Here is a 20,639-nt window from a genome sequence, read left to right on the forward strand (position 1 = left end):
CATGAAAGAATTGTCTGTTTCTACCATTCCCTGTGAGTCTCAATGAAAAAAAAATATGCTTCACTTCCTACACAGCTTCCTGTCCAGAAGGCCTGGTTGGATGTGATGAAGGGAGATGCATCCCAGAATCTCTGATGTGTGATGGGGAAGCAGACTGTGCAGATGGCACCGATGAACCCACCACATGTGGTAAGAAACCAGTTGCTTAGCTTAAGGTGGGAGGTGGGAAATAGGCTTAAACAGCGGACCTGCGATAGTTACCATGGAGGTCTACTCTTTGAGAGGCTGCTTGGACTAAATCTCACACGTATCAAGGATGGATCCTTTTATCAGTTATAGCCCCTGGCTTTGGTCTTTCAAGTGTGAGCATATATTATCTAAGCTATCAAACTTTGAGGGCTAATTCTCATTTTGTAGCTTTAGCTAAACACTTCTAACTGTATTGCTTTTGAAATTCTGGTAGAAAGCCAAGATTATGTCTTTGAATGTCTGTAGCTTTGTTATGAGAACAAGGCCCACACATTCAATTTAGGCTTAAATATCTATAGTGGTGTTCTCAAACCAGACTGATGCAGAGATTCTGCTACAAGGACCCCTCCCTGGAAGACCCCAGGGCACACAACTACTTGTATATAATCAACTAGTCCAGTTTTTTTTTTATGCTTAGGGATTTTTTAAGACTCAAGTCAACTTTGCAAATTGAGTACAAAGAAAATGACAAACCTGTAGAAGACAAGTTAACCATTTGGCACATGTCATGCTGATTGAGAACCAGATCATTTTGTTTAAGACAAAAACATAAAATTCTCTAAGGATTTAATGGAGACTGGACTCCTGTGGCTACTGAGAAGCAGCTTTGACTTGAGAACAAGTCCTGGTTCTCACCACAAGAATCACTGTGGTTCAGGTTCCCAGGGAAAGGAGAATGTGGGAGTCTCTCTCCAAGTCTTTTTGTCATCTGTCTCCTAGTTACTTCCCAAATATGGTCTTACATATATATGACAAAACCTCTTTAGTACTGTAAAATTCTGCCAAACAAATTTTGTACTAAAGGAAAATGGATTAGAGATGTTAAAGGCGGGGGAGAAGTTCAGTAGATTAGACAATGGGTAATGGAAGGAAAGGAGGGAGAATAGGAACAGGAAAGTGGAATGAATCTGACACGATTTTCCTATACACATATATGAAAACGTCACAGTGGGTCCCACCAAAATGTACATCTACAAGAATGGGGTCCTAACTCGAATGAGATCTAGTCCATGCTTGCATAATTGTATCAAAATGAGTTCTACTATCATGTATAACTAAAAAGAACCAATAAATTTTAAAAGATGCTAAAAGCATAAACAGTGGGACAAAGTATAGGCTTCTGGTTGTACATGGATGATAATTCAATAGGATTCATAAGCCAGTATATCACTTCCTGAGGTAGGGGTCTCACGGACTCATGCATTCCAAAAAATCATTGATAAGAGGTCTCTGGTTCCCTGAGCAAGAATAATAAATAACACCAGCACTTGAAATCATTCACACTGTTGGCCTGGAAAGAAATTCCTGCTCCCTGGCTCCTGGGATTCCTATCTTTTGCTCTTCCACACTCCTCTCTGAAGGGTCCCTGTTCCTAGGCCAGAGGGCAGGGTCAGAGGGCAGGGTCAAAGGTCAGTCACAACTGGTCATCACTTGCTCAACCAGGCCTAGAAGGTATGTGCACAACACAGTTTATAAATATTGGTTCAGCATTCAACTGTTTGAACTACTTCCTGTCTCCACCAGGTAAAAACTGCTCTGTGATGAACGGTGGCTGTGAAGGCCAGTGCAGTGACACACACTGGGGTGTCCGGTGTTCCTGCAGGGCAGGATGGTGGTTGCAGCCCGACGGGCAGAGCTGTGCAGGTCAGAACTGGTTTGAATCAACTTTTTAAAACATTTTTTTAATGCAGTAAAATGCATTTAATGTAAATTTTGCCATTTTAACCATTCTTAAATGTACCATGTGATTTTCAAACATATGCTGTTGTATACGTGCACCATGTTGTGCAACCATTACCATCTCGGATTTCCTGAGCTGCTTATCATCCCCAGTAGAGACCATCCCCGTTAAACAACAACTCCCCTCCCCCTATTCCCTGGTAACTAACTTGTCCATTCTAGATACCTAATTTGTCCATTCTAGATACCTCTCATAGGGAGAATCATATAGTAATTGTGCTTTTGTGTTTGTCTTATCCCGTGGAGCATAATGACTTTAGGGTTCATCCATGTTATAACGTATGTCAATAGCATGCATCAGGATATCTGTCCTTTTTAAGGCTGAATACACATATACTACATATGGTGTCCGACTACTGGTAGATAATCACCAGTAGTTGTTTCTTCCTTTTGACTGTTGCAAAGAATACTGTATGAACGTTGCCGCAGTCTGGCTGGGCACAAAATCACGAGCCACTCAAGCAGGAACAAACTTTAGTTTTTGAAACTGCCTCCAATGTCCGGTACGCGCCCGGGAAGATTTTTTTATCCACCCACGCGGCCACCTCTCGGAACCGCAGCGAGCACTCCTCCCCCGGAACTCCCTCCTACTGTACTTCCCCAACCAATGGAAACTCTCCAGGAGTCCTGTAGCCAGCCTAGGTGAACAGCAGGAATCCAATATCCATATGAATGCAAATCTTAACATAATCATATCATCTCAATGGCTAGCTGGCGTCACCTTTCGACCAAAAATGCCATGCATCATATACTTGGCTCTTAGCAGAACGTGATACGCAAATATCTGTGTGATAATTCCATTTGCTGGGTATATACCAGAAAGTGGACTATAACTGGATCATGTATACTTGTTTGATTTTTTGAGGAGTCCTCAAACTGTTTTTCCACAGTGGATGCACCACCAGTAGTGCACAGGGTTCCAGTTTCTCCACGTTCTTGCCAGTGCTTGTTAATGTCTCTTTTGTGGGAATTGCAGGGCATCTGATGCCAAACAAGAAAGTGTTAAACTTAATGTTCTTTCCCTGTGGAGCTTAGAGGATTTCTGTCACAGAATAAATATGCTTGTCATTTTACAGTCATGCCTAAGGTCCATAGCATGGGTTTCAAGACAGAATCTGAAATTCCAGCCCATTGTATGTTTACCCTTGCTTGTTCCTGCTGGTTGACCTTCTCCAAGTCACTGGAGAAGACTCATTTCTTCTCTTTGTAAATGGGATTATGGTGCCACAATAGCTAAAATAAATTTCATATACCTTCATTATTCAGTAATAATTTAAAAGATTATGACTATTACCCTATAGCACCTGTCTACAAAAATAAAGATAACGCTTTAGGATAAAATGTGATTGGAAGGGTAAAGGATCTATTGTTTTGGTGCTCTGGACTGAGGGATTAATCAGCCCTTCCACCCTAAACCTGGTCAATGATCCCTACTCAATAGTGCCCTCTCTCCATGACTGTACCTTCCTGTAGCTCTACCCACTTGGGAAGGCTACAAGAGAAAAGACTGGTTTATTAGTATTAAATAGTATTTTTTAGAGAGTATAAAGGCTTTTGTATTAGCAATTCATTCATGATTGTTATAACTCTATTAGATTTTCAATTTATTAATGTTAAAATTTAATCATTAAATTCAATTTACTAATTCAGGAGATAATTTAACAGATTAATTCATCATTAGAAATATGAAATCAGCATCTGGTCATGGCTCTTAGAAGTGTCTGGGTTTTGTGCCCCCATCCCCGAGCCCCTGGAGTACCCTTCTTGGGTTTCCAGCCCACTATAGGACTTGGATGGCCCTTGAGCCTGACTGTTGCTTATTCTTCTGGCATGATGGGAAAACATTATTCTACTTTAGGACCCGGTGGGTTTGGAGCAATAACGTTTTTGCATCAATTCTGCCAAGGAACCATTTTCCTTCTTGCTTACAAAATAAAGAAATGAATCTCTCCTGATTTTGTGATTTCAGCTCTAATGGGTCCCAGCCATTAGGCGTTGAGATACTATTGCACCATAACTAAATTTCGCCAGTTAGACCTGTGAGGCTTAAGCATTTCCCATGGTGCTAGCAGTGAACTCCAGGATGTAACACTTGTCATTCTCAAATGGTACCTCAGGAACATTGCTAGGATAACAGTATTCTGTAGTCAAACGTTTGTGGTCCCAATGTTGAAATTTCCTAAATTGTATTAATGTAGGTGGGAAATCATTGGTGGCCAGCGTGGACTATTCTAGGGCCTGGAACAATGATTTCCACCAAATGCCCAACCAGGTAGCATCTGGAAAGTGGCTCCAAAGGGCAAAAATACTGCAGAGCTTGTTCCTGGATTGCCTCTAACTTATGACCCTCTGTCATCAGATATAGATGAATGCTCTATGGTGTTCAGTCCTTGTGGCCAGCTATGTCACAATACACCAGGCTCTTACTCCTGTGACTGTATTCAAGGTTACCAACTGAACAATGGGACTGAATGTCGAGTTACAGGTGAGTTTCAATACCAGAAGCAAAGCCTAGCTCCTGTGCTATTCTTAGCAGTAATTGCAGGGGAAAGTGACATAGAGAATTCATTTTTAAGTCTAGTACTAGAGATGACTCCATTATTTCCAAAAAGGAGCTACCATTATACCATTCATTCCCCAACCTGAGTGTCAATTGTATTAACTAACTTGGTTACTCCACAGTCTACTATGGAGTATTCTACAGACCCAACACATAGTCTTGACTTGCCCTGTTCTTTAGAGATAAAACACTAAATTACATTTGACTACTATGTACCAGACTTGGACAGAACTTCTGCCAAATCTGGTACAAGGTGAGAGAAGAGGAACTGAATCTGAAATCCAATAAGGCAGTGAAGTTCTCAAGGTTAGTTTCAATGTATTAGAGTTCAGAGGAGGGAGGGAGCACCAAGGTGACCCACTAGATCTCTAAATACTTAGTCCAGAGTTTAGGAATAGGTAGATTTGGGGCATGAGAGATGGGATAAATCTTTAAAGGGAAATGTGTGAGGCAAAAAGCTTCATCTCTATTGTCTTTTGTTTTCAGATGATGGTATTAAAATTCTTATAGCAAGAGATCAAGAGCTTGGTTTCCTGGATCGAAGAACAGGCAACTATGAGACTCTGATTCCTATAAAATCAAGGCCCATTTCTATTGCATATGACCTTGAGAGAAGCACATATATCTGGGTAGATGAAGTCCTAAATGTGTTTGTCCTTGGGAAACCAAACTCTGTTCCCCTTTACCCAGGTATATATATACATTTTTAAATTTTTTTGTAGTTGTAGATGGACAGAATGCCTTTATTTTATTTGTTTATTTTTTTATATGGTGCTAAGGATTGAACCCAGTGCCTCACACAAAGGAGGCAAGCTCTCTGCCACTGAGCTACAGCTCCAGCCCCCAGGTATACTTTTTGGCATTAAGAGCCTTAACTTCTTAAAGCTACTTGTGTTAGTTAACTTTGCATTATTGTAACAAAATACCTGAGATAATTAGTTTAAAAAGAGGAAAGGTTTATTATGGTTTCCACTTTGGGAGATTTCAGTCTATGGTTAATTGGTCCCATTGCTTTTGGATCTGAGGTGACTCATCATATAGTGAGAGTATGTGGGTGGTGGGGGAAACTATTTACCTCATGGTACCAGGAAGTAAAGGGAGATGAGAAAAGACTAGCATCCCACTATCCCCTCAAGGTTATGCCCCAATGACTTAAACCTCCCACTAGTGCCCACCTCTTACCTGTTTCCATTGCCTTCCAACAGTGCCACAGGCTGGGGACCAAGCCTTTAACACATGGGCCTTTGAGGGACATCCCAGATCCAAACTGTAGCCCTACCCCCTAGTGTAAGAAGTATGTGTATCCATCTGTACCACCACCTGCGAGACACCTGTCATGAAGTCTGGTTTCAGATAAGGCTGCTATGGTTTAAGTCCATAGGAGCATCTTAGAATGTAACTTGCAACATGAATTGGAATGTAGCCTCAGGCCACAGTTAGTCTCAGGGCCCCATCACTAGGTATGTCACCTTGGGCAAGTTCTTAACTCCTTTGATTGCTTTCCATAAGATGAGGGTGCTACTACTTGCCTCACTGGGTAAGTTTGGGAATTAAATTAGACAATGCATGTGAAGAGGGCTTGGTGTAATGCTAGGGATATAGAAATGGTCTGGGGGCAATTCAGAGGTAGCATTTGTAACAACTTGCCTGACACTTGTGCAAGAACTTTTGCCTAAACTCAGGTCACTTACAGGCTCTCAGATTTCTTAGTTAAGCTTCTGCTCTGGTCCTCCTCCTTCCCTGCCACCCCTGCATGTTGGAAGCACCTTGGCTCATCCCTGGTCCTTGATCCTTGCCATCTATTTGCCTCACTGTATAATTCAAAATCAGAAAACGTAGTAACGTGTGTCCAAGTCTCTGCAAGGTAAGACGGGTGGAGAATGTGGGAACATAAAGCTGTCTCCTCTGTCCCCAGAGCTCACAGCGGTGAATAGCATCTCCTTGGACTGGTCCACAGGACAGTTGTATTGGGCTAGCAGCTTTGCAAGGGTCATCTGTGCTGGCTTAAGTGATGGCAGAGGCTATGTCAAAATTTTGGAAAAGGATCTTGTGCCAGAGCAGCTGGTTGTGTTTCCTGAAAAGAAGTAAGTAGTGTTTCTTTGGAAGTATGTCCTAAATCACTGATGACTTAGGATATTTAAGTTAATAAGGGAACATGTCAGTCTTTTTCAACTTGGATTTCATTGGCTCCCCCTAATTCTTAATTTTGAATCCTAAATTGAAGTTTATGGAGCTAGTGTTTTCAAAGCCTAGTGAGTGTAGGAGCAGAAATCTCTAGCGATCATCAGCAATATAATGATGAGAGACCAGTACAAGAAAGCTATGCGAGCCAGGCTGTTCAGAGTTAAGTACACATGTGTGCAAGTGAAGGGGCCCTAACACCATGCACCCCTGTTCTTAGGTACTTGTATTGGGTGAATCGAGGTGGGACAGGCGTGAGGGCTGTTGAGTCTGCAGGCATGGATGGCTCTGACAGGAAGGTGCTCACTGTCCTAACCACAGAGGAGCCTTTAGGACTGACGTTGGACCATGTGACTGGCAGGCTCTACTGGATCAGTGAACACAAAAAGGTACCACACTTAGGTCCAGAGAGAAAGGTAAACTTTTGATGGGAACTTGGTTTGACTCCACAGGTAAGTACAAAATTCTCTTTAAGTTTGCATCTACTCTATGAAGTACCTTCTGGCCACAAAAACTGAGAAGAGCCAGATGCACAGCACCTTTGGGTGGAAGAGACTATATCAACCTGGCTTGGGGGAGAGAGGTGATTTTCTTCAACTCTATAGTCAAACACTATTGGAATTTTCTGGAAGCACTGGTCCTGTTCTGTGTTGTAGCCCGCACACAGGATCTTTTAGGATTGCTGACTACATCCTTGAAAGCATACAGTTCTGGGCTACTTGTGTTTCATACTTAGAAATGCCAAACTAAAAGACCAGTCAAATTTTAGGCCTATTATTTCCTACCTGTGATTTTGGTTAAATTAAAATTTTGGTGCCTCTTTTTGCTCCCATGGCTCCTGCCCACATCCTGCACAGGTGGTGGAAATGGGGTTCCCCTCAGTGGAATGGGCTGGCTGAGAAATAAAAGCTAGGGAAAAAACAGAATGGCTAAAAAAACCCACACAGAACACAGAAAGTAGTTTCAAAAGCAGGGGCAGGATGGGCAAGCCAATTAGACAGATCGAGGTTCTGGCAAAATGCAGCCTGCGCCTGCTTTATTTATATCGGGAGACATCAAAGGCCTTCCACGGAATGTTCTTCTCCAAAAAAAAAGGTTAAAGTTAGGCTGTTCAGCTCCTAATGGGTTACACCCATCCCGGAGTTACTATGAGAAACCTGCCTAGCAGAGTGGAGGGAAGGTCACGTGCATTGGGCCACCTAATGCCAGGCCTACCTCTCCCCGGGCTACCACGCCAAGAGAAGGCCCTCATGTATGTCACGGATGGCTTCCCACACATGGCCCTTGCTGAAAAGAGAGAGGATCCCTACTCAATAGGCAGCACACAGTGGAGTTGAAAGGGTTTGGTACAGTGTCAGTTTGGACAGTAAGCTGTGGCTTGGGGCAAAGTGGAACCCTCTCTCCAGCATCCCTGGGGAACTGGAAGTTCTCTGGAAACTGGGTTAAAAATTTCACTGGAGGCCGAAGTGTTTGTATCTGTGGCCCCAGTTTGTACAAGAAGCAATCCAATCTGCTGACTGGCATTAGTCTCCATGAATCCTTCAACGATCTCTTCTCTGTGAAGCTGATGTTACCTAGACATGTTTAATCAGTGTCCAAAAAACTGGTGACACTTAACTTTGTCAGCACTGGTAATGCTACCACGTTCTCATGAGATTCTAATGCTTCCTCCAGTCCATAGAGACAGTGAAAGTGGATGGAAGCGGGAGGTACACCTTTCCTGAGATCTTCCTGGAAGATGAAAACCCAGTAGGACTGGCTGTCTTTGAGAACTCTTTCTTCTGGGCAAATAAGACACAGCTGTTTCATACCTCACCCCACAGCCCAAAGGAGAGAGAGCTGTTACTGGATGCCTCTGTATCTGCTTTCTTGGTCCTCCACAAGTCCCAGCAGCCTAAGGGTAAGTAAATGGCTTGCTGTAGAAATGCTGAGGAATCGGAATGCATAAGAGTGAAACCACCCAATAGTGCTAGATGGTGGTTGTTGGAACTCAGTACTTGGAGGCAGGGAAATGTTCTGGGTGTCCTTCCAGACTTCCTTACATAGGACTTCTAAGGAAGGTGAACCAAACACCAGTATCTATTGGGGAAATCGGTCCAAGTATGTGTCTTGTGCCTGTCCAAAGCATTAGCTAGATTTTTTAAGCCATGAAATGTAGAAAAAAGGATAATAAGTTGTTCACAGAGGGCTGGGATGGCGTACTCACAGATCTTTGAATAAAACAGAAAATTGAACAAATCCTGGTATCCTCATAATAGGAAAAGTCAACTTAGAGAACGCTTCTTAAATGGATCTGAGAAGCTAACCAAAGTAGAGCCTAGGCCACTCAGGGAGTCTGGAAGTAAGCAAGGCAGACAGTCATGTTGCCTTGACTCCAAGGAGGAGATGCTGCTGGTGGAAGCCTAAGGTCCCAGCCTAAGATAGATAAGTGACTGTCACTATCTGAAAGACCATCAAGAGATCAGAGGAGTTTAAAGGTCAGCACATCCAATTAGAAGGTAACTAGTATATTGAATTCCTCTTAAGACAAAAGTGGCTTAACTGTTCTTCCTTATTAAGTTTTGATCTAGTGTGGATAAGGACATCTGAAACCATCTCACGGGTTCCTGTTTTATAGCAGGCAGACACCCAGCTTGTGCTCCAGGCTCCTGCAGCCACTTATGCCTTCTGTCTCCTGTCCACCCCAAGGGCTATAAGTGTGTTTGTCCTGAAGGAATGTTTCTTTCACCTTCTGGCACATGTAGTGGTAAGTACATTGGGTAAAATGGGCTCAGCTTAAGGAGGCATCCTCCATGGTAGCCTGGAAATAAGGTAGCTTCCATTTCTCAATCAGTTGCTTTTGTCCTTGACAACCTTCTTTGATGACTACTTTTTTATCAAAACAACTTGATTCATTTTTTCCTTTCGATTGTGCTAAAAAATATACAGAATAGAGAACTTAGCATTTTAGTCATTTCTAAGTGGCATGAAGTACAACCATCACCACCGTCCACCTCCAGAACTATTTCATCTTCCCGAACTGAAAACCCTTAACCCACTAGATGTCCCCATTCTCCTCTCCCTAACAGTTCCTTTCAACTACCATTCTGTATTCTGACTGTATGAATTTGCCTATTTTAGGTATCACATTAAGTGAAATTACAGTATATTTATCTTTCGGGTCTGCCATCTTTCACTAGTTACTATAAGTGTTTCATTCACAGTGTAGCAAGTGTACATTCTTTCTAAAAGTTGGATGATATTCCAGTGTGTGTACGTACCATATTTCATTTATTTTTCCATCTGTTGTTGGACAATTAGATTTGATAAACTTTAAATCAAGCTTTACATGAAAACTTGCAAAAGAGGTGATCTAAGAAATCCTTGATAATCTTATGACCATTCTATATTCTGACTCATGTTTATAAGTAGTCTCTACCGCATTATTGTTTTACTTAAATATCGTCAACATGAGTTCTCCAGGTTGCTGTTTCCTCTTCAAAATATTAAAGGCGACATAAAATCCATTGAACTTCTCTATCCAACTTACTCTGTTTTTTCCTTAGAATATTGAGGTTTTAAGGATAAATTACATAAATGTAATTATGTTCTGAGTTTTATTTTATTTATTTATTCTAACTAAGTTTTAAAAATGCTGTTACAGGGACAGCTCTGAAAGACATCATGTGTAATAAGCTGTAGTGGCAAACTCATTAGCCTGAATTTCATTTGAAGCCATATATATATATATATATATATATATATATATATATATATATATATATACTTATATACTGTTATACTCAACTACCTGAGTAACACAGTGTTTAAAATCCTTTAGTAGTGAGAGATCATTAAATGAAGCAGAGCAGTACTCCTGCTCTCATTCTCACAATTTTTCCAAGTTTTCCCACAGAAGACCCAGTGTCTTGGGCACACTGAGCAACACTGGCATTTGCCCAAATGACCTTCTTCTCTAGAAGTTACGGTACACATGTTGGATGTGTGCTTCAGAAGCAGACATCGGTACCTCAGCTTGAGTTAGGGGCACTGCTCCAGAAGAGACCCTGGGCTCATCTGACAAATGGTCAAATAGCAAATCTCGTTTTCTTTCATAGAGTTAAAACTTGTGTTTTCTTCTGGCAAACGTCTGTACTTGTTGAAAGTTGGCTCTATGGGATCTGCCATAGAGAGAACTCTAGTTGAAGAACATTCTGGGAACATCTATTTATTGGATATTGACTGGAAAAGGAACCTCATCTATTGGACGAATGCTCAGGGACATCTGGTCTACTCAACTGGGTATTCTGGACAAAAGCTAGAGATCTGGACACGGCGTACTGGTAAGTAGGGGAGGGCATCTTGTTTTCCTCTCTGCTTTTATTTTTGCTTCTCAAATAACTAGGACCAAAAAAAAAATCTTTTCAAGTACTGATTTAAATAAATCTTCATGCCAGTGGAAAATCCCCACTTCTTGAAAGTTTTATCACCTCTCAATAGCACCAGAAGGTGAAGACCAACTCTTTACTTATTGAAGTGTTAACTATATCTGATTTATTCTTGCTCTTAGGAGCTATGTGCAGATTGTCAGAAAGCTACTATGACTCAGGGAATCCTAGAGCTGTAGTAATAAGGTTTTTAAATTTTTACATTTCTGGCCTTAAATCAGGGGAGGATAGAAATGGACCTTTCATTCTTCAATTTTTGCATTGCAAATTTTTCTTACATGAATTTAGAAGTAATTTGCAATGCAGATCTAAGAGTGAACTAGCAAGATATTTTCTTAATATGGTATATATATTTTCTTCCCCCTCCCACACTCCTAAATGCCACACCCCATCCCCAAGTTCCGTGTACTCAGATTAACTGTAAACATCTACTTTATAAGGGAGAACTGCGACTTGAGTTCTGTGATTAGAACTAGATTTCTGAATATCTGTCCCTTGGGTCTCTGCCAAGTGCTAAGGACAGGCTTTAGTGCAAAAGGTGCTGTATTGAAATACATATCTTAGAGTCATCCTCGGGGTAGTATATCTTACCAGAGAGCCCTGTTGGGTGACCACAAATACTGGCAGCAGCTCCCCAGTGATGTTCAGGGTTTACAAGAGAGTAACAATTTCGTTTGAGGTGTTTCTCACGTCAAGTGCTGAGTCCTTGTGTCTGTAATAGTCTTTTGTTACTGTAAACAACACCTGAGATAATCAACTTACAAAGAAAAAAAAATTAAATAAAGAAAAGAGGAAAGATTTCTTTTGGATCATGGATTTAGAGATCCCATTCAGGCAGATCTGTTGCTTTTAGGCCTCTGGTGGGGATGAGGGATGGCAATGGTGGGGAGTGCATGGTGGAGAAAAACTGTTCTCCTTGTGACCAAGCAACAAAAGAGAGCAAAATAAAGAGGCTGGGGATCCATGATTCACATCCAGGCACACCGTGACTGACCTAAAGTCCTCTCACTAGGCCCCACCTCTTAAAGGTTCCACCAACTCTCAATAGCACCGCAAACTCAAGACCAAGTCTTTGGGTGACATTCAAGATCCAAACTATATTAATAAGACCCTGTTTCAAAATTTAAAAATAAAAAATGGATGGGGGCCTGGGGATGTGGCTCAGTGGCTGAAGCTCCCTTGGTACCAAAAAAAAAAAAAAAAAAAAAAAAAAAAAAGCTCGAAGATTCTGTTTTAGAAATACAGTACCTGTCTATAGGAGCCAGGGAATATAGCTTAGTGACAGATCACTTGCCTACCTTCACAGTGTGCTGGGTCCAATTCCCAGCAACACGCACAACACACACACACACACACACACTCTCTCTCTCTCTCTCACACACACACACACATACATGAAGTAGTGTAGCATGGCTCAAAAGAAATTCCTGATAATTGGGCTCTCAACAGAATCTACAGAGGGCCAAGGTTGAGTCTATAATTCCAGAAGAGAAGTCAATATTCTCTGGATATAACAGAACCCAACAAAGGGAAGACAGCATCTGCATCTAGGATGGCCAGTCTGTTCTTACTAATTTATCAACCTTAAGTCATTTCTCCTTTTGCAGGCAGAGTAACTTCGTGGTTATGGGGAAAACTCAGATGTGTAAGTTCCTCCCTATGACAATGTGAGGAATAGTCAGGAAATGCTCCCCCACTAAGGCCCAGTACTAGGAATGACCTGCAGCCCATCGGCCCTTTGCATTCTGGCTTCCCTCTTCTGCCCCGTAGCCCACCCTCATGCCTCGCCTGTTGGTCTTTTTCTCTGGTGGTTAACATTGGAGTTCTTCCTGTGATACCCAGGGGTGTGCTGAAAATGATAACCACCAGCTCTTCAAGGACAAGTGAACATATATACTTACATATGTTTACAATAAAACTTACTGATATAAAGGATATCAACCTACAAATGTTAAAAAACACACAATTTCTTTATTGTAAACTTTTTCCGTGGTTATTATGACTGATTTTCACAGAATGCTTTTTTTATGGTAAAGTCTTGGATCAAAAGCAATTCTGTTAGTTACAATTTAACTAAGTTTTAATAATCTTTGAATAAATGCTTGCTACTATCTGATTAGTCAATGATGTTTTTGAAGGAGTGTAGTTTCAACTTAGAGTTTGATACTTTTGTTTCCTTAGTGAAGTGATAAAGACTTGGAATTAGTTCATCAGTGACATAAATGACTTCTTTGCTGAATTGAATAATAAATTTCAAATACTAGAAAAATGTTTCCTTAATTTTGGGGGGTATTTAAAGTATAATGGCTATAGATATGACACATGCAAGATGAATCTTATAATCACTTACATTTTATTACTTTCTTAGATTTAGACTAGGATCTGGCAAACGTTTTGTGTAAGAAGGCCAGATTGTACATATTTTAGGTTTAATGGGCTCTCTCTTGTTATAGCACTGAAGTAGTCATAGACACAGTGTGAATGATCAGCAAAATTCCACTAAAACTGTATCTACAAAACCAACCAAGGAGGCCGACTTGGCCCAAGGGCACTTGTTTTTATTTTTTTTTAATTTTTTAATTTTGTTTTGTAGACCAGGGAATGGAAAACAGTCAAGCCCTGGTTTGTAGTATTTACAATTTTTACCATGTAAATACTCCCACGATGGCAGATTTCAAGCTACAATGTGACACATTATTAAATGTGGAGTTGGGAAGAGATGTGTGAGCAAACCTTTATTTAGTATCTCCACCATATGGGTACAATTGACATAAGCATACAAGAGAATAGATACAAGTTGAGTGGCCCCAATCCAAAGATCTAAAATCCAGAATGTGATAAAATTTGAAAGTTTTTGAGTTCTCACAAAGTGGAATAAGTGGAAACTTTCATGGCTGGTCTGTCTGTTGACAAATTTTTTTAAATTTATTCTTTTTAAATATACATGACAGTGGAAGGTATTTTGACATATTATACATACGTGGAGTATAATTTATTCTAATTAGGATCTCATTCTTGTGGTTGTGCATGATGTGGAGTTTTACTGGTTGTGTATTCATATATGAACATAGGAAAGTTATTTCTGATTCATCATGTTTTTCCTGTTCCCATCCTTTCTTGTTTACCTTCATTCCCCTTTGTCTAATCCAATGATCTTTTATTCTTCCCTTCCCACCCCTTAATGTGTGTTAACATCCACCTACTAGAACATTTGGCCTTTGGTTTTTGGGGAGTGGCTTATTTCACTTAGCATGACAGTCTTCAGTTCCTTTCCATTCACTGGCAAGTGCCATAATTTCATTCTTCTTTCTGGCTGAGTAATGTTCCATGGTGTATATGTACACATTTTCTTTATCCATTCACCTATTGAAGGGCACCTAGGTTGGTTCCATAGCTTAGCCATCGTGAATTGAACTGCTATAAACATTGATGTGACTGTCACTGTATTATGCTGATTTTAAGTCCTTTGGGTTAAACTGAGGAGTGGGATAGCTGGGTCAAAATGATGGTTCCATTCCACATTTTCTAAGGAACCTCCATACTACTTTCCAGTATGGTTGCACCAATTTGCACATTTTCTAAGGAACCTCCATACTACTTTCCAGTATGGTTGCACCAATTTGCACATTTTCTAAGGAACCTCCATACTACTTTCCAGTATGGTTGCACCAATTTGCAGCCCCACCGGCAGTGTATGAGTGCACCTTATCCCCCACATCCTCACCAACATTTATTGTTACTTGTATTCTTGATACCTGCCATTATGATTGGAGTGAGATGAAATCTCAGTGTAGTTTTAATTTGCATTTTTGTTGGCCAATCATATTTCTTCTTCTGTGAAGTGGCTGTTCATTTCCTTTGCCTGTTTATTGATAGAGTTATTTGTTTGTTTGGTGTTCTTTTTTGAGTTCTTTATATATCCTAGAGATTAATGCTCTGAGGTGCAGGTGGCAAATATTTTCTCCTGTTCTGTAGGCTCTCTCTTCATATTCTTGTTTGCTTTGCTATGAAGAAGTTTTTAGTTTGATATCATCCCATTTATTGATTCTTGATTTTACTATGCCTGACATTTGTGGTGAGTTGTTGTCAAAGTTCAGATGCACCAAAAATATTGTATAAGAATTACCTTTTAGGCTACATGTGTAAGGCGTACATGAAACATCAATGAATTGTGTGTTTGGAGACTAGGGTCCCATCCCCAAAGTACCTCATCATTGTAAGAAAATATTCCAAAATCCAAAACATTTGGTCCTAAGCATTTTGGATAAAATTTGCATACTCAGCTTGTAATAGTGAACTGTAGGAGAACAGTTAGAAAGTAATGAGTAGTTGTTGCTTTCAATAAATCAGTATAATTCATTTAATTGTTAATATTGAATAATCAGCTTAAATGATTTTTTAAAATTTAATAATTGGCTATTGTAAGCTTGTGCAAATCAGCTTTGTTACCTCCTGTAAAATGACAGACACTACTCTAACCTTTCGATTTGATTTGTTTTAACCCTAATTATCATAACACCTACCAAAAACACCCTATTACACATTTAAGGAAACCAAGGCATAGAAGTTAACTGACATCATGTGATAGAACAGTATGTTTTTGGTTTTGGTACTAGGGATTGAACCCATTACCATTGAGCTTAGTAGTCCTTTTATTTATTTATTTATTTATTTATTTATGTTTTTATTTTAAGATAGGGCCTCACTAACTTGTCGAGGCTGGCTTTAAATTTGGGAATCCTCCTGTCTCAGCCTCCTGAATCATTGGGATTACAGGTGCACACCACCAAAATGGAACAGGGTTTTGAATGAGCCTATCTGACTTGCTAGCCTGATATTGCTCTCACACTGTGTGCTAAATGGCATCCCAGTATTGCTGACATACCTAGCTGAGACCCAGTTGGATAACACTATGGTGGGTGTGGGTAGGAGTAGTGAGAGTGCTTTGCAGGCTACTGCCCAACTCAGCTATTCACGTCTAAAAACAGACAGTTTGTGGCTTTTGTAGACTTGGTCCCTAGCATAACTGCGCCTTCTAGTTGTAAATTTCCTCATTGTCCATGCACTCCGTCAGTGACCTTCCATACCACTGTAGGAATCACTGTGTCACAATCTCTGCTTTCCCCTAGCAGTTTCAGTTCTGTTGACTTGACATGCAGTGGACTGATTTTCATATTAACCTCTGAGGAGGAAAGAATGTGAATCTCAAGTTGCAGACCTGCATTTAAATGTAGGCTTTGCCACTTGGACATCAAACCTACAAGAATATAATGAGTGCCTCCTTTGCCAGGTGGCTACAGGGATCTACAGAGCTCATGTGACAAGGTGCTGGAACCAGAGCATGTGTGATAAGGCTCATCATGGAAATGAGAGCTGTCAGTTTGTGAGGGACTCTCACATCCTTGCCCCAACTCTTGTCTCCTTTCTTTCCTTGACCCAGAGTTTGAGTCAGCACATTGAATAGGTTGAAAGCCCTGTATAATAGAGTTCCTTTTCCTCCTTCAGTCTGCTCAGCAAATGTAGACATATCAACAGGGCACCTGTTCTGGCTGCCTTGCGACAGAGGTGCTATCCAGAAGACCAGCATTCCTGGAGCCGACACACATACCCTCTACAGCACCAGCAGCATCATACTGCAGCTGCTTCTCGACTGGCCCAGGAGGGTGCTCTATTGGGTGGAAAGCGGGAAACACTTGCAGAGTCTAACCCTGGATGGCAAAATCAGACAGGAGGTCTGGAGAGGCACCTGGACAGCAGACACCCAGATGGCCTTAGACCTGGGCTCCGCTAGCATTCTCTGGACTACCAAAGGGTCAGGTAAGCCCTTGTACTGCCAATGCACGTGAGGAAGCACCAGGGGACAGTGAGCTCTAGACAGTCCTATCTTTAGTATAATGCTTCTAGTCATTCTTTCACATTTGTTTTCAATTTTTTTAATTAATTTTTTTTGTCTGTGCTGGGGAAATTCTTTTTTGTTTTTAATTGACACACAATAATTGTACATATTTATGAAGTGCAGTGTGACGTTCTGACACATGTATGCAATGTGCAGTGATCAAATCAGGGTGCATCTGTCACCTGGAACATTTATCGTTTCTTTGTGGGGAGAACACTTGAAGTCCTCTCTCCTAGCCATCCCAGTTATTTCAAGAACTAGGTAGACACAGAATTTGTCTGTGTCTACCTAGTTCTTGAAACTGGGAATAGAAGTTTGACAGTTAAAGCATGGATAGTCACCTCAAATTTGCCTCTGATCTAAAAGTGTAGTTTGGGGGAGGGGGATAGTAGAGGATAGGAAAGACAGCAGAATACAACAGACACTAGTATGGCAGTATGTAAAAAAGTGGATGTGTAACCGATGTGATTCTGCAATCTGTATACGGGGTAAAAATGGGAGTTCATAACCCACTTGAATCAAATGTATGAAATATGATATGTCAAGAGCTTTGTAATGTTTTGAACAAGTAATAATAAAAAATAAATAAATAAATAAATAAAATAAATAATCCCCCCCCACAATAATAAATAAATAAAATAAATAAAAGTGTAGTTTGGGGATTTAGAAGATGGAAAACCTCAGAAATGACATACTTAATAACTTTTAAAATATACTTTGAATAGCTGTTTGTCGTGTCCAGGATTCACTTCTACTTCATTAAGTAGAAGTAATGAAACCAAAGTCCCATTGCCAATGAGGGCCAAGGGTTGCAGCTGTAACTTGGAAACAAGTACAGGTTATATCTGTGTAGCTGAGTTTGCTCATTTTCTTCCCCCGGAGTCTGTCCGTGAGGTCAGCTACATGCTGATGGCCAGGAGTTTTTAGTATACATGGAAGCAGCAAAGTCACATCTGACGTTCCCTCATGGCAGGACAAAGCCCCTCGCTTTCCAGGAGCTTAAAGCACCTCATTAGTCTATCTTTACATATAAAATTAAAATCTAGAAAACGTGATACGAAGAGTATGTGATTCTTTATATTTGGGGTTTTTGAACCTCAATCTGACAGCACATGTGCACCTCACCCAAGCATTCTGTGGTGACAGATCACTTGTTCAGCATCCGCTTCTAAGACCTTGGCTCTTCCTTAGGGTTGCAAAGTCTGAGTCTCCTAAAAAATAGAACGTACTCTTTGAACAAGTCCTGGAGTGATGGGCTCATCGCGGCCCATGAGCCCTACCTGGTGACGGTGGACCAGGCAGCTCTTGTGCTGTGGAACAGGAAGACGCTGGAGCCCTTCTCAGTGCTGAAGGAATCATACGTAAAGAAAATGATCATCTTGGCAGAGAACCAGGAGGTGCCGGGTGAGTCCTTCTTTGGTCTGGTTATTCTTTGACTCCGCTTCACTGGACCCTTCCCATTGTTGTGCTTTTCTAGGATCCGATCCTGGGTGCTTGTACATGTGCACGGGCAGTTGTCTCCAGCCACAGTTCAGCAGGCTGTCTCCCTAAGGTCTCTGTGTGTTGGAAACACAAGAATCCAACCCATTTCTTCAAGTTCCTTAATGACATAAGTCTCTTAGCAATATTCAAAGAAGGGTGCAGGCCATCACCCCTTTTGGAAGTCATCTTGCACATCAGCATATTCAAGCCTTTTTGGTACTTAAAAAAAAAAAAAAACATTTAATTTGCTCTAAACCAGTTTCCCAAACTTATTTATCAAAGAAACCATTCTTTCCCTCCATGGAACTGAACCAGGCACCCTTAATCACTGAGTCACATCCCCAGCCCTTTTTTTTATTTTTATTTTTTTTATTTTGACACAGTATCTCACTAAGTTGCTTAGGACCTTGCTAGGTTGCTGAGGCTGGCTTTAAACTGGCAATCCTCCTGCCTCAGCTTCCAGAGCTGCTGGGATTACAGGGGTGTGCCACCATGCCTGGCTAAGTAGTATCTCAAAGGGGACCCTCTGTGACACTCCTTTAAGGTTGTGGATGCAAGTTGAGTTTCCCTTGTCTGAAATATTTGAGACACGTTTCAGATTTTGATTTTTTTTTTGAGTTTTGTAATGTTTGCATATAACTAATATTTTGGGGAAGGTACCCAAGTCTAAACACAAAATCCAGTTAACTTTATATACATCTTATGCACATAGCCTGAAGATAATTTTTTAAATTATGTTTAGTGCTCCTGCATTATGACTATGACCTGTCCCATGAGGACAGGTAGAGAATTTTCTACTTGTGACATCGTGTTGGCACTTACAGGGTTGTAGATTTTGAAACATTTTGGATTTCAGATTTTTTGGATTTGGCATGCTCAACTGGTACCAGGAAAAACCGTGCTCTTGCTTTTATTGAAGTTGTGTCAGGGTTATTTGAATGAATCTGCTTAAGGTTGCTTTCCTTTCTTTTTCTTTTGAAAAATGTTGTTGGCACAGAGCCCCCGCCCCTTCCCGCCACACACACAAAAAAATCTGATCTTGAATCACAAGGCAGGAAAAGAGGAAATTCATATCACAGGCGTCATTGTCATTGTTAGCAGATGTAGCTGGATGTCTTGAAGTGGAAACACAAAGGACAAATGCATTCCTTCTGTATACCCGATCTCATTCTGTCCTCCCATTCCCCTCCTCTGTCCAAACTGCCTTACTTTTTCTTTTTTTAAAGATGTTGATGGACCTTTATTTTATTCATTTATTTATTTGCGGTGCTCAGAATTGAACCCAGTACCTCACACATGCTAGGCAAGCGCTCTACCATCAAGCCACAACCCCAGCCACCGAACTGCCTTACTTTTTGACTCACTGGTTGGTTACGCCTGATTTTAAGAGTTAGAAGCATTAGGCATAGGGACAGATTTCTTAGGTGGTGAAGTGTGCCAGTAAAGTTGATTTTCTGTAACAAATCCAATCTTTATTATTCAAACAAATCTGTTCAGTTGCTACAATGGTTGCTGAAGAGCACTAATGATAACTTTTAGGATTGTAATTAATGCTTTTCAGCAAATGAGGACCCATTATATGCTGGCCCTTGTTCAAGACCACAGGATGCTATAGCAGGAAAGCAGAAGGACAGTTATGCCTCACTTAATGATAGGGATATCTTCTGAGAATGTGTAATGTTAGTGATGTCGTCATTATATTAACATCATATAACGTACCTACACAAGCCCACAAGCCCAGATGGAATAGACCATATACACCTACTGTACATATTTTTATGTGCTAGACTTTGTTTTTTTTTAACCCAAGGCACTTAACCAATGAGCCCACATCCACAGCCCTTTTTTATTTAGAGACAGGGTATCACTAAGTTGCTTAGGGCCTCACTAATTGCTGAGGCTGGGCTTTGAACTTGCCATCCTCCTGCCTCAGCCTCCAGGGCCACTGGGGTTTCAGGCATGGACCACAGTGCCCAGCTGGGCTAGACTTTTATATGACTGGCAGCATGGTAGAATTTTTTTTTAAACACCAGTATCGTTACAAACACATGAGTAATTCGTTGTGCTTGACATGAGAACAGCCTCAACTTTATATGATGTTAGT

At 40.8% G+C, this 20,639-nt stretch overlaps 1 protein-coding gene across 1 annotated transcript in view; it reads left to right on the forward strand.

Annotated features, from left to right (window-relative positions):
- The first annotated feature begins 20 nt into the window (after positions 1-20).
- The window catches only part of LOC124097306 (prolow-density lipoprotein receptor-related protein 1-like), a 39,776-nt gene continuing 19,157 nt past the window's right edge, over positions 21-20,639 (forward strand). The window contains exons 1-11 of the mRNA XM_058582024.1: positions 21-189; positions 1,774-1,893; positions 4,349-4,474; positions 5,036-5,239; positions 6,465-6,633; positions 6,951-7,119; positions 8,405-8,630; positions 9,348-9,476; positions 10,828-11,052; positions 16,663-16,974; positions 18,245-18,457. Coding sequence (XP_058438007.1) covers positions 135-189; positions 1,774-1,893; positions 4,349-4,474; positions 5,036-5,239; positions 6,465-6,633; positions 6,951-7,119; positions 8,405-8,630; positions 9,348-9,476; positions 10,828-11,052; positions 16,663-16,974; positions 18,245-18,457 — 1,948 coding nt within the window. The 5' untranslated portion in view covers positions 21-134. The remainder of the gene's footprint in view (positions 190-1,773; positions 1,894-4,348; positions 4,475-5,035; positions 5,240-6,464; positions 6,634-6,950; positions 7,120-8,404; positions 8,631-9,347; positions 9,477-10,827; positions 11,053-16,662; positions 16,975-18,244; positions 18,458-20,639) is intronic.

The sequence above is a fragment of the Marmota monax genome, unplaced genomic scaffold (genome assembly GCF_021218885.2).
Source record: "Marmota monax isolate L192 unplaced genomic scaffold, Marmota_monax_Labrador192_F-V1.1 WCK01_AAM20220418_F8-fsc00752, whole genome shotgun sequence".
NCBI lineage: Eukaryota > Metazoa > Chordata > Mammalia > Rodentia > Sciuridae > Marmota > Marmota monax.